The sequence below is a fragment of the Pseudorca crassidens genome, chromosome 1 (assembly GCF_039906515.1).
Source record: "Pseudorca crassidens isolate mPseCra1 chromosome 1, mPseCra1.hap1, whole genome shotgun sequence".
Classification (NCBI taxonomy): Eukaryota; Metazoa; Chordata; class Mammalia; order Artiodactyla; family Delphinidae; genus Pseudorca; species Pseudorca crassidens.
Window position 1 is genome coordinate 15,849,175 of NC_090296.1, and position 13,432 is coordinate 15,862,606.

Genomic DNA, 13,432 nt, shown 5'->3' on the forward strand with positions numbered 1-13,432 from the left:
AAAGTGGCAAGTCCTAACCACTGGACCACCAGGGAACTCTCTAACAGTTTTTCTTTTTGGTACTGAAATTAAATATCCACAAAGTAATGAACACTACCTATATATTTATTAATCAGAAGAGTACATATCAGTATGCAAATATAGATGTTCATAATTAGAATATTTGCAGTATAGTACTTAATATTACCTAAAAGAAATTATACCTCACAGGTAATGAAAAATGTAATATAGGGAAGAAGGAACTCTAGACATTCCCATTAATCTTTTTCATTTATTATATTGATTTTTTGAAGAAAATATTATCACTTATCAGATAAATTTGGTATGTCAGAAAATGTGACCTAATTTTAATCTGTAGGCCATCTCTCATGGTAAAACACTTAAATTTCCTCCTTCATTGCTGAAGAGACCTGAGTTCTGATAGATGGAAACATTTTACTGCTCACAAAGAATGGTTGACACGGTCATAATTGTAATCTTTGCTGTTAGCTTGCATTTTTTATAGCTAACTTTCTCAAAATTATTTTTTATTTTGCATTTTGTCCTCAAATTATTTTACAATTCACCTCTACTAAATTCTTCTGAAAATGCCAACGCAGAAGAAGTCATTATTGTGATTCATAGTTAGGAGCCTTCATTTTCATAAAATGCAGGAATCAAAGGAGATAAAAATGAAGAGATATTTCTTTTCATCAGCTTTGAATTTTTGTGAGGAGATAAAATGGTCTGTATACATAATTGTTTTCATGTTTGAAATAAAGTATATTGTCATATACAAAACAAAGCACTTTTTAAACAAAACAAATGCTTGTCAAATATCCACTTAAAAGGAAAATATTTCTGATGACAGTTTGACAACTTTATTTAGTTGACACTTTCATGGAGTCTTTTTCCTAAATGACATTAATAATTTTATGTTTTTCTTTTTCTATAAATATTTTTATAGCTAATCTTATGTATTTTAAGTAGTTACTTGTCAATCAAATTTCCAGTATTTTTGAATAAAAATATTCAAAACAATGTGACATAAAATTTAGGCCTTTTTGTATTTCATTAGAATTCTGTTGACATATTATCTTTAATCTGTTTAGTAAACTGCTACATTTTATTCATCATCAGTTTTCATGTATATCTCCTTACTTTTTTCCTCTTGCTCCTTTTGAAGGCAGGGAGTAGTAAGGTAAGTATTTTGTTAAAGAAAATACTTTACTCAAAAATTTATTCTTCTATTTTGGTCTTTGTGGTATTTTACGGTTTTGTTTTGTTTTTTTCCCCTATAAAACATTGAACTACATTTGTTGAGAAAGAACCAGAAAGTGAAATAGGACAAATCCTACAGAAGAGTTGCATTTATAGATACAATATGTGGGTGTTGTTATGAGGGTCTTCATTATAATCAGTGTTTTTACAAATGACTTTTCACAAACTCCTATACTCTAATAGTTTAGTTTTTCCTTAAATTTCAAAGACTCATAAAAACAGTTAGTCACACATATTTATCAGTGAAAATTTTTTCAGTTGATAACAAACCTGTTAGCTTCATTTAATGCTTGTTTAATGTATTCATTAATTTCAAAACATTCACATATGGGCAGTAATGATATTTGTATGTTTAATAAAATGATATGTGCAAGAAGGGACTCTTTAGGGTGCTTTTGTAGCTACCTTTAGTGAGATAAAAATGTCTTCAGACAGTTTCTGAAACAGGACAATATGGAAAAGCCTAGTCTGTTTTAGAAGTAAAAAAGGTACCAGTAGGAAAATGCTGGCAGATAGGATGAAAAAGTCGATTTGAGATCAGATTGTACAACACATCAAATATAAGGCACTCCTTAATTAATTTGGCAGATATCAGGACTTCATTATCTGTTTTAAGCAGGAGGTGATGTGTGCAAAGATATGAGTCCAGACTGTGATGTGACTTCTAAAAAAGCCCTCATAATCTTATACTATTTTAAAAGAAATAAAACATTCAGACCTAACGTCAGATCTGGAGTAGCTTATTCAGGACTGATCTCTGCATTTTAAAGGGACATTGGCAGTTTACAGTGATCTAGAAGGAAATAGAGGGTAAAGGAATGTTGGGAGGCCACTTTACACAAAGAATAATTCATCGCTTTGGGAATCACTAGTTTCAAAAAAAGAAAACAAAGTGGAGATATAATTGCTGTCTTAGGTATGAATGACTTCTGTAGGAGTGACCTCCTTGTGACGAGCAGTGTTCATGCAGAGTTTAGTAAATGACCACTTGTCATCAGTGCTATGAAGGGATGTTCTAGACATGTAAAGACGATTCCTGGTTTCACTGGGAGGATGGATAAGATTAACTTCTGTGATCCCTTCCAGTTCTGTTCAGTCATTATGTTGTTAAGGGGAATTTTTTTTCTTTTAAGTTACTTCCTTTGCTAGAAAAGTCCCAAATCCAGCATGGTCCCGAGACTCACTCTGCCTACTTGGTTAGACTGGCTGACTGGGAATCCCTTTTGGGTCAGGGGAGGGGGAGCTTAGTTAGGTTCCTTAGGCAGTCCTTAATAGCAGGGCCAGTGCTACCAGCCATTTAAGTTAATAAACATTAAGAAAGCTTAAATATTTTGTTTGAAATTCAGATTGCACTGTGGAAAAATAAGAATGGCAAGCTTTAATGTTTACAACATAGAACATATTGAATTCTTTTCTTTTTCATCTTCTTTCTTCTGATTTCCCTGCCATGAATGGAGTAGCCCTAAGCCTAGGCCTTTTCTTATATATAGCAATAAATAAAAACAATAGCCCTTTACTATATACAATATAGTTTATCTGCATTAAACTTGTAAACATATTTTATTACAGGAAATATTGTACTACTATTTTAAATGCAAATCTGTGTTGTAATCTTTTCCCTTTTTTATCTGCTGCTGGAAAGAGGTTCCAGGTAATCCTCTCTCTTTGCTATGCTTTATGCGACCCAATTTTGTATCTTTGTTATCTTTCATACTTACCATTAATAAGCTATGTTACTTGGTGTTCTTTACTTCTATTCACAGTTTTCCATGTTTTTCTCCTTTGAAATCAGTATGCGTGAAATGACTACATCTTAATTATTGGATTTGTACTATATAAGTAACTGCTTTACTAAAACTTTATTCATTCAACTTGTATAATTTTCCAAGTTGTAGAATTTCAAGCAATAATATATCTTACATAAATTATCTTTATAAAAATTAAAATATGCTTAACCATTTTACAGGATTTATAGATAAAAATTATACATTTATTAAAGTTCTCAGACAATAATGTTGAATAAAGTTCAACAAAATTGACTTGGAAGTAAAGCCAAAGCTTCTGTCATTCTTCAAAATGATTTTAGCAGAAATATTTTTAAATATTATAAAGTGAGTTATATTTATTACTTACAGATATTCAAAAAAGTATATGAAAAAGGTTTGAAACCAAAAAATTTTGTGATAATTTGAAAAGTTCTTTATAGAGTGTTGCAAGTACATTTAACTTTTATGTCACCAGTCATGCTTCTATACTTCTACATACTGCTTCACATTATATATGAAAATACACATTTCTCTTATATTACATGTTCAAGATATAACACTTCATTTACTTTTTATAGATGTATAATTTGAAAATCATTTTGAAAATGCAAATATATTGTTATGCCTTTAATTTTATGGATTTATTCAGAAACGTTGGAATGTTTTCCACTGGAAAGTTAATTTACATCATTTTCTGATTTAGTTGTTACAAAATTAATATTAAAATTTGAAAGAGGAAGTTGATATATGATTGATTTAGATTCAGTATTTAGGTTACTAAACATTTGAATAACGGCTCTCTGAGTTAAAACTAAACTAAATGATGTGTGTGGACTTTTAAAAAATTAAACAAAGGGTTTTTTTTTTAGGGAAGAGTCTCCACATTTAAATAATAGAAAATGGGAACTCTATACACCTAATGACACATTCATTATAAATAGATCCTGAACTAGTGATGGAAACAGAGAAGGAGAGGGATAGATTTGAGAGCTACTGTGTAGGTAAAGTTGAAAAATATGTAGTTAATAGTGAGAATAAGGGAAGAGAAGGAGTTGGAGACAATAGTAATAACCTTTTACAGAGTGTTGTATGGTTTACAGTGCTTTGTAACTGTAAAATGTCTTGCTTGACTAACTGAAGGTGATGCCATAACCATACTAGGGACTTCAGAAGAAGAGAAGATAAAGGGCACAGAGGAGCAGGTAAAGAGTACAGATTTGAACTCACACATGACTTATGTTGCCAACAGTATGGAAAGTTTATACAAATATTTTCAAAATTCAAGAAGAATGTATTGAGTACCTGCCATGTGAAAGATACTGAGGTAGCTTACTTCAGAGCAGTAATCTAGGCTTTGTTGATAATGTACACCATGTAGAAGTTTTTGAGTGTGTAAAACTAACATTTGTATATTTTTATCATCTATATGTTCTTGTGCTATTATATTAGTTACATTTATGAAACATACACCAAAGAATTTAAAAGAAAAATGAATAGAAGTTCTAATATTTTCTTTCCACCTTTCTGCTTTAGAAGATATCAAGATAAGGAGGGTGGAATCTAGTGAGAAACACAGATTGGGTTCATTTTTGTGAAGGTGTGTCAGAGACATCTGCCTCTGGAGGGCAGGTGAGAGAAGCCCAGTGAAGGCACCCAGTGATGGGTTCCTTTCCTCTTTCCCACTTACCTGTTTCAGGCCTCCTGTGAGCAGGGCCCCGCCACAGCCAGTGAAACTCCAGACCAACAATGTCGGCAAGAAAAAGAGACCCATAGAGGTGAGGAAAATCCCACTCCCCGGTGTTAATTGGTACCTTAAAATGTATACAGGGTTTAGTTTGTTTCCTTTTTGGAAAACATCTAAATCTTTTCTTTATTCTTTATGAAAATAAATGTACTGATGAATATTCTTTTTTGTTTGGTTGTAAAAATTGATTGCTTAACTGTCAAATCTGAGTCTTGGATGGATATCCTGTTCCTTTTTTTAATTAGTCTTTCTTTTAGTTTTCTATGAATAATACCCTAAATTGAACTGTATCTCAGAGAACTTCTAAATGTAAATGTATGAAATGATCTGTGGTTTATGGAAGCATAGGCACTTTGGCAGTGTCTTATACTTAGCAGTTTGAATTTATAAGTTAAAGGTTTAATGCTTACACCAAATCAGGAACTTTTACTCCATGTAATGTATTCACTGTAGGGTTTAATGAAGGTTCTGCTTCAAAGCAAAGAAACCTTTGCACAATAATTGAGCAAAAAAGGAAGGCATTTCATAATCTCAGTATCAGCAGCAACAAGCAAACTGTGCTAAGTGAGGTCTAAAACAAGGCATAAAGCTGTGGGAGGGTGATTGTTGTACTTCCTACCCCACTCAGCCTCACAGGGTCAGTGAAAATGGACACTTGGAGTAGCAGAATTATCTGCTAGAACTTTAGCATGAGTTATCAGAGACAGCCTGCTTAGTGCACAAAGCTGATATACTGTCTGGATCCTTGAAAGTACATCACTTGGACATAAGTTATCCTGAGTTACGTACGCAGATCAAATATTTTGACTAACAGTTTAACACAAATCGAAATATTCTTCTTTGGACACAAGAAGTATCTCAATGTTTAACACATGAAATCTCAAGAACTAAAATTCTTGGAATCAGATGACCTTGTGGTTCTCCTTTCATTTTTATGACTTTATGTAGAAAAGTATGGAATGTGTGTTTCAGCTGCCCAAAACGGGTTACATAGAGAGGTATATCTAGGTTAATTTTGTGTTTGAAATTTGTAAAACATCAAAAATGCATCCTCCATTTTGACTGAAGACACCAGTACTCTATATAACAAAATAATGGTGAACATTTAGACATGAGGAATTGTATAATGGTTTTATCATTGTTATAGGACCTTGTGTTGGAGCTTGTTTTTGGCTATCGAGGCAGAGACTGTAGGAATAATGTTCATTATTTAAATGATGGTGATGATATAATTTATCACACTGCATCCGTGGGAATTGTGCACAACATTGCTACAGGTAGGAAACCCTGATTCTCCATTCCCCACTTTTTAAAATTTAGAATTTTTAATTTAGCATCTTAAAACTCTTTGTTAAAAATATAAATAATTAAAATATGTGAATCTAGAATATAAATATTTCATACTGTAGAACTTTCTAGTAATATTTTAAGTAACAAATTTACAGTCTTGAAGACATTTAACACGGCAAAAAAGGATTTCATAACGCAAAGTGCTCAAAGATCTCGATGAGAAGTAAAGGATTACTGTATGTTGAAAGCACGTTTTATAGTGAAACCATTTGTGACTTTATTCTATTTCCCCATAACCTAAACGCATAAGTGGATGGTTTGGATGGTTGTCTTTGACGGTTAGTGACTGAAAGCAGCACGTTGGATGAGTGATTGCTAGGGAGCGGGGTGGAGTGGCAATGTTCACACTGAGCCCTCGGAAAGCCGAGGAGGTTAACTAAGAAAGCTGCTTGCCGGTGACTTGACTGATGATACCTTGTTAGATTCAAGAAAATGAGAAAATATTTCCTGATTTCTCTTTAACTGATTGGATTGTTGAAAAGCAAAGAAAGTTCTCTGAGCATCATTTGATGACCAATGATGTGATAATTCTACTAGCAATACTCAGTATTAATTTTGAATTCTATTTTATTACATATAGTTGTAAACTTCATAAAAGTCTAAAAGTTAGAAGTAAAAATATAGATTATCTAGTCCAAACATTTCTGGCTTTTTCCTCTGGTAACTTCATTCTAATTAGGTAGAGTGGATTATGTGAGTCATAATCCCCCAACCCCTGGTCAGTATTAATAATTAATATGATATTTCTGTTTTAGTTGCCCTAAGAAAAAGATTTATCAGTATTACACAAATCAGTGGCAATTTTCCATTTAATAATTTGGGTCATTTAAAAAAAATACCTCTTAGAAAGAAAATCCTCTTTGAGGCTTCACTTATCCTTCAAAGAGAATAGGGACGATAACAAAAGACAAATTACATAGGGATGAAAGTATAAATACACTTTCATATTTACACTTGTAATTTTCTTTATTTTTAATTTCCTGGTTTTTAATTAATCATCTTTCTAATGATGGGATGTAGCGAGAGATGGCAGAGGGAAGACTAAGCACCTGCTCCAGTCCTGGTTATTTGGCCCCTCACCATTATGGAGATACATTGCTCTGTTTACAGTCTAAGAAGTCTTGACCTATTAGCTGATCTACTAATTTAGCCAACAGCACATATAATTACTTGTTTGTTCCTTTAACTGAACTCTCAGCCCTGGGAAATATGAAGCCCATTTCACTTCGAGAAGTTCCTTTAAAGTAATGTTAGATATGTTAAATGACATTTTAAAAATGTTTTCTTTGGTTTTGTTTTGCTTTTCGGAGGACCTAGTATTGATGGTACTCTATCATCTGGACCCAGTCTACCGTCCTGACCTCATTTCCCACCCCTCCGTTTTACTTGCACAAGCCTACCTTTACTGCCTCCTGCACAATCATAGTCTGCTAAGGTCTCTTCACTGTCACTACTGCTAGAGTAATCACATTACTTCTTTGATCAGGATTCTTCAGTACCTCCCCACTGACTACAGAATAAGTATGAAATTTAATAATAGGCTTGTTTTCAAAATGCTCTGTAATTCTAGTTCCAATTTGCCTGCGCAACCTATTTCTTTCTTTTCTTTTTTGTTACCCTACACTTCAGCCAAATGAGCCATCTATATGCATACCCAGTACTTTCCTGCCTTTGTACCTTTGCTTCACGTATCCCTCTCCCTGGAAGGCCCTTCCCCACTCACATTCACATTTACAGAATCTGTCGTGTCAGTCCAGAAGTGCCATCTGCTCGTAAGAAGAAGAATCTGCTACAAATTTCCATAGCATTTTGATCTTTAACTCTCTTGTGCCACTTGATGTCTTCAACCTCGTATTACGTGGTTTATGCATTTCAGGGTTCGTTACTTTAAGGATTTCTTGGTCATGTTTCCATCCTTAGGATGAAGTGTATATGTTGTGCTCAAAAAATATGTGTTGGGACTTCCCTGGCAGTCCAGTGGTTAAGACTTGGCGCTTCCACTGCAGGGGGCACAGGTTCGATCCCTGGTCGGGGAGCTAAGATCCTGCAAGCCGCACGGCACGGCCACAAAAAATATATACATGTATGTGTGTTAAATAAGCAAGTAAGTTAAACACAGCAGTTTATTACTCTGTGTAAGTGCATTTGACTATTTCACCTTAAAGTTTTCAGATTTAATTCTCAAATTCTTTTTTTTCTAGGGACTCAGAGTTTTTATCAGGAACATAATGATGATATTCTGTGCCTCACTGTAAATCAGCACCCCAAATTTATCAACATAGTGGCAACTGGCCAAGTAGGTATGTTTCTATATTTTAAAAAGAAACAATTTTAAGTAATTGTCTTGTTCAAATTAATTTAATATCTTAGGAAAAAACTAAAACATATTTGTGTATTGTTCAAAATGCATTTATACATAAAGCAGATACTCAGTTTTACCATATTATTTGCTTCCAGGCACCTTTCTCTCACTTGGGTTATCTGAGTTGGCTCACATGGTTCAGAATTAAGAAGAAGCTATTCTGCGGTAGTTGAAATAGTTGGATTTAGTCCTGTAGCAGAAATTTCTGATGAGCAAAAAGTTTTTATTCAATAGCATATAAAGCAGAAAAGAAGAACTTGAGGAGAGAATGGTAAATAAGAGGAGCCGAGAAGTAACTGGACTGAGAGGGGGAGCACATCTGCCTCAGCAGGGCATAATCTAGAAAGAAGAGAGAAGCCGAGTCTGTTCCATGTTAGTAGAGCCCTTCTGCCCTTTTCTTTGGCAGTGATCTAATTTGCCAACTATTTTTGAAATCCCCTATCTTGCTGTTTTCTTTTAACTCTATAGAAAACTTAAACGAAGGCTGTAACTCCACAAGCAAAATGTTGAGAGGATAGTAGGTCTCTTTAGGACATATCTACCAGTCATTGATCACTATGACTACTACATAATAGACGCGGTCAGTCACATCGTCACAACCCTGGTATAATTTGTAAAAATTATCAAAATCATTGGGTTTATTGGATCTCAGTGGGCCTCAATTGCTAAGCCAGCTTTCCAGATGTCTTTTTCTTCTTGAATAAGATAACTTATGCTTCTAATATCTCCATTTTTCATAAATTACTAAACTGATCAGTTAGAAACTTGTTCTCTGATCAATTAGTTCTACAGTTATGCCACAAAGACCTTTGTAATCTTCCTTTCTGTAAAATTTTCTACTTTTAAAAAGAAAGTAGACCAATACTTCACCTGTTATATACAAAATATTCTAATCTTTGAATATATTATTTATTTATTTATCGACATATAGTTGATTTACAATGTTGTGTTAGATTCTGGTATACAGCAAAGTGATTCAGTTATATATAAATGTATGTATTATTTTCACGTTCTTTTCCATTATGGTTTATCACAGGATATTGAATATAGTTCCCTGTGGTATACAGTAGGACCTTGTTTTTTATCTGTTTTATATATAGTAGTTTGTATCTGCTAATCCCAAACTCCTAATTTATCCCTCCCCCACCCCCTTTCTCCTTTGGTAGCCATCAGTTTGTTCCCTATGTCTGTGAGTCTGTTTCTGTTTCGTAAATAAGTTCATTTGTGTCATATTTTAGATTCCACATGTGATATCATATGGTATTTGTCTTTCTCTTTCTGACTTCACTTAGTGTGATAATCTATAGATCCATCCATATTACTGCAAATGGCATTATTTCATTCTTTTTTATGGCTGAGGAGTATTCCATTGTGTATATATACCACATCTTCTTTATTCATTCATCTGTTGATGGACATTTAAGTTGCTTCCATGTCTTGGCTATTGTAAATAGTGCTACTGTGAACATTGGGGTGCATGTATCTTTCCGAATTAGAGTTTTCTCTGGATATATGCCCAGGAGTGGGATTGCTGCATCATATGGCAACTCTATTTTTAGTTTCTTGAGGAACCTCCATACTGTTTTCCATAGTGGCTGCACCAATTTACATTCCCACCAGTCGTGTAGAAGGGTTCCCTTTTCTCCACATCCTCTCCAGCATTTATTATTGGTAGACTTTTTGATGATAGCCGTTCTGACCAGTATCAGGTGATACCTCATTGTAGTCTTGATTTGCATTTCTCTGATAATTAGTGATTTGAACATCTTTTCCTGTGCCTGTTGGCCATCTGTATGTCTTCTTTGGAGAAATGTCTGTTTAGGTCTTCTGCCCAAGTTTTGATTGGGTTGTTCATTTTTTTGTTATTCAGTTGTATGAGCTGTTTGTATATTTTGGAAGTTAAGCCCTGTTGGTCGAATCATTTGCAAATATTTTCACACAGTCCATAGGTTGTCTTTTCATTTTATTTATGGTTTCCTTTCCTATGCAAAAGCTTATAAGTTTGCATACGTCCCATTTGTTTATTTTTGCTTTTATTTCTATTGCCTTGGGAAACTGACCTAAGAAAACATTGGTACAATTTATGTCAGAGAATGTTTTGCCTGTGGTTTCTTCTAAGAGTTTTACAGTGTCATATCTTATATTTAAGTTTTTAAGCTATTTTGAGTTTATTTTTGTGTATAATATGAGGATGTGCTCTAACTTCATTGATTTACATGCAGCTGCCCAGCTTTCCCAACACCACTTGCTGAAGAAACTGTCTTTTCTCCATTGTATATTCTTGTCTCCTTGTCTAAGATTAATTGACTGTAGGTGTGTGGGTTTATTTCTACACTCCCCGTTCTGTTTCATGGATCCATATGTCTGTTTTTTTGTGCCAGTACTGTGCTGTTTTGATTACTGTAGCTTTGTAGCATTGTCTGAAGTCTGGGAGGGTTATGCCTCCTGCTTTGTTCTTTTTCCTCAGGATTGCTTTGGCAATTCTAGGTCTTTTATGGTCACACATAAATGTTAGGATTATTTGTTCTAGTTCTGTGAAAAATGTTATGGGTAATTTCATAGTGATCACATTAAATCTGTAGATTGCTTTGGGTAGTATGGCCATTTTAATGATACTAATTCTTCCAATCCAAGGGCATGGTATATCTTTCAATTCTTTAAATCATCTTCAATTTCCTTTATTAGTGTGTTTTAGTTATCAGCATATTAAGTCTTTCACCTCCTTGGTCAGGTTTATTCCTAAGTAATTTTTTTTTATGCGATTTTAAAAGAGAATGTGTGAGCTTCCCTGGTGGCGCAGTGGTTAAGAATCCACCTGCCAATGCAGGGGACATGGGTTCAAGCCCTGGTCCAGGAAGACCCCACATGCCGCAGAGCTACTAAGCCCATACGTACAACTACTGAGGCTGTGCTCTAGAGCCTGTGAGCCACAACTACTGAGCCCGCACGCCTAGAGCCCATGCTCTGCAACAAGAGAAGCCACCACAGTGAGAAGCCCACGCACCACAAAGAAGAGTAGCCCCCGCTTGCTGCAACTAGAGAAAGCCCATGCGCAGCGATGAAGACCCAATGCAGCTATAAATAAATAAATAAATTTATTTTTTTAATGTGTTTTTACTTTCCCTTTCTGATATTTCGTTGTTAATGTAAGAAATGCAACAGATTTCTGTATGTTAATCTTGTATCCTGCTACCTTGCTGAATTCATTTATCAGTTCTAGTAGTTTTGTGTAGAGTCTTTAGGGTTTTCTATATATATCATGTCATCTGCATATGACAGTTCTACCTCTTCTCTTCCAATTTGGATACCTTTTATTTCTTTTTCTTGTCTGATTGCTGTGGCTAAGACTTCCAATACTGTGTTGAATAGAAGTGGTGAGAGTGGGCATCCTTGTCTTCTTCCAGATTTTAGCAGGAAGGCTTTCAGCTTTTCACCATTGAGTATTATGTTGGCTGTGAGTTTGTCATAAATAGCTTTTATTACGTTGAGATACGTTCCCTCTATACCCACTTTGGTGAGAGTTTTTATCATGAATGGATGTTGAAGCATCCAAAAGCATTTTATCAAATGCTTTTTCTGCATCTATTGAGGTGAACATGTAGTTCTGTTCTGTTCTTTTCCTTCCCTTCCCTTCCCTTCTGTTTTTTTTTCTTTTCCTTTCCTTCCTTTCCCTTCCCTTCCCTCCCCTCCCCTCCCCTCCCCTCCCCTCCCCTCCCCTCCCTTCCCTTCCCCTCCCTTCCCTTCCCTTCCCTTCCCTTCCCTTCCCTTCCCTTCCCTTCCCTTCCCTTTCCTTTCCTTTCCTTTTCTTTTCTTTTCTTTTTATGGTGTATCATGTTGATTGATTTGTGTATGTTGAACCATCCTTGTGACCCTGGGATGAATCCACTTGATCAAGGCCTATGATCTTTTTTATGTGTTGTTGGATTCAGTTTACTTATATTTTGTTGAGAATTTTTGTATCTATATTCATCAAAGATATTGGCCTGTAGTTTTCTTTTTTGGTATTGTCTCTTTTTTTTAATTTATTTTTTGGCTGCATTGGGTCTTGGTTGCTGCACGCGGGCTTTCTGTAGTTGCAATGAGCGGGGCCTACTCTTTGTAGTGGTGTGCGGGCTTCTCATTGCAGTGGCTTCTCTTGTAGTAGTTGCAAAACACAGGCTCAGTAGTTGCAGTACACAGGCCTTAGGTCATGCTGGCTTCAGTAGTTGTGGCACGTGGGCTCAGTAGTTGTGTCACGTGTGTTCTAGGGCATGTGGGCTTCAGTAGTTGTGGCTTGCAGGCTCTAGAGCACAGGCTCAGTAGTTGTGGCACACGGGCTTAGTTGCTTCACGTCATGTGGGAATCTTCTTGGACCAGTGATCGATCCTGTGTCCCCTGCATTGGCAGGTGGATTCTTAACCACTGCGCCACCAGGCAAGTATCTTTGGTATTGTCTGTGTCTTGTTTTGGTATTAGGGCAATGACAGCTTCATAGAATGACTTTGGGAGTGTTCTCTCCTCTTCAGTCTTTTGGAAGGGATTGAGAAGGATCAGTATAAGTTCTTTGCATGTTTGGTAAAAGTCCTCAGTAAAGGCATCTGGTCCTGGACTTTGGTTTGCAGAAACTTGTTCTTCTAGGTTTTCCAGTTTGTTGGCATATAATTGTTCATAGTATTCTCTTACGGTTCTTTGTATTTCTGCAGTATTGGTTGTTATTTTTCCTCTTTCATTTCTTATTTTGTTTATTTGGGTCCTCTCTCTTTTCTTCTTGGTGAGCCTGGCCAGAGGCTTGTCGATTTTGCTTACCCTTTCAAAGAAGCAGCTCTTGGTTTTATTGATTTTTTTCAATTGTTTTTTAAAATCTCTATTGTATTTATTTCCTCCATGACCTTTATTATTTCCTTCCTTATGCTGGCTTTAGGTTTTGTTTGTTCTTTTTCTAATTCTTTTAGGTGGTAGGTTAGGTTGTTT

At 35.2% G+C, this 13,432-nt stretch overlaps 1 protein-coding gene across 4 annotated transcripts in view; it reads left to right on the forward strand.

Moving 5' to 3' along the window:
- The window catches only part of EML5 (EMAP like 5), a 166,215-nt gene that overhangs the window by 122,292 nt on the left and 30,491 nt on the right, over window positions 1-13,432 (forward strand). For 3 of the 4 annotated variants that reach the window (XR_010941171.1, XM_067728358.1, XM_067728349.1), the window contains exons 28-30: window positions 4,723-4,801; window positions 5,918-6,047; window positions 8,322-8,420. Coding sequence is in view for 3 of the 4 variants with exons in the window: in XM_067728358.1 (XP_067584459.1) it covers window positions 4,723-4,801; window positions 5,918-6,047; window positions 8,322-8,420 (308 nt within the window). In the remaining variant the exon portion in view is untranslated. The remainder of the gene's footprint in view (window positions 1-4,722; window positions 4,802-5,917; window positions 6,048-8,321; window positions 8,421-13,432) is intronic. The other variant, XM_067728372.1, reaches the window with a different exon arrangement.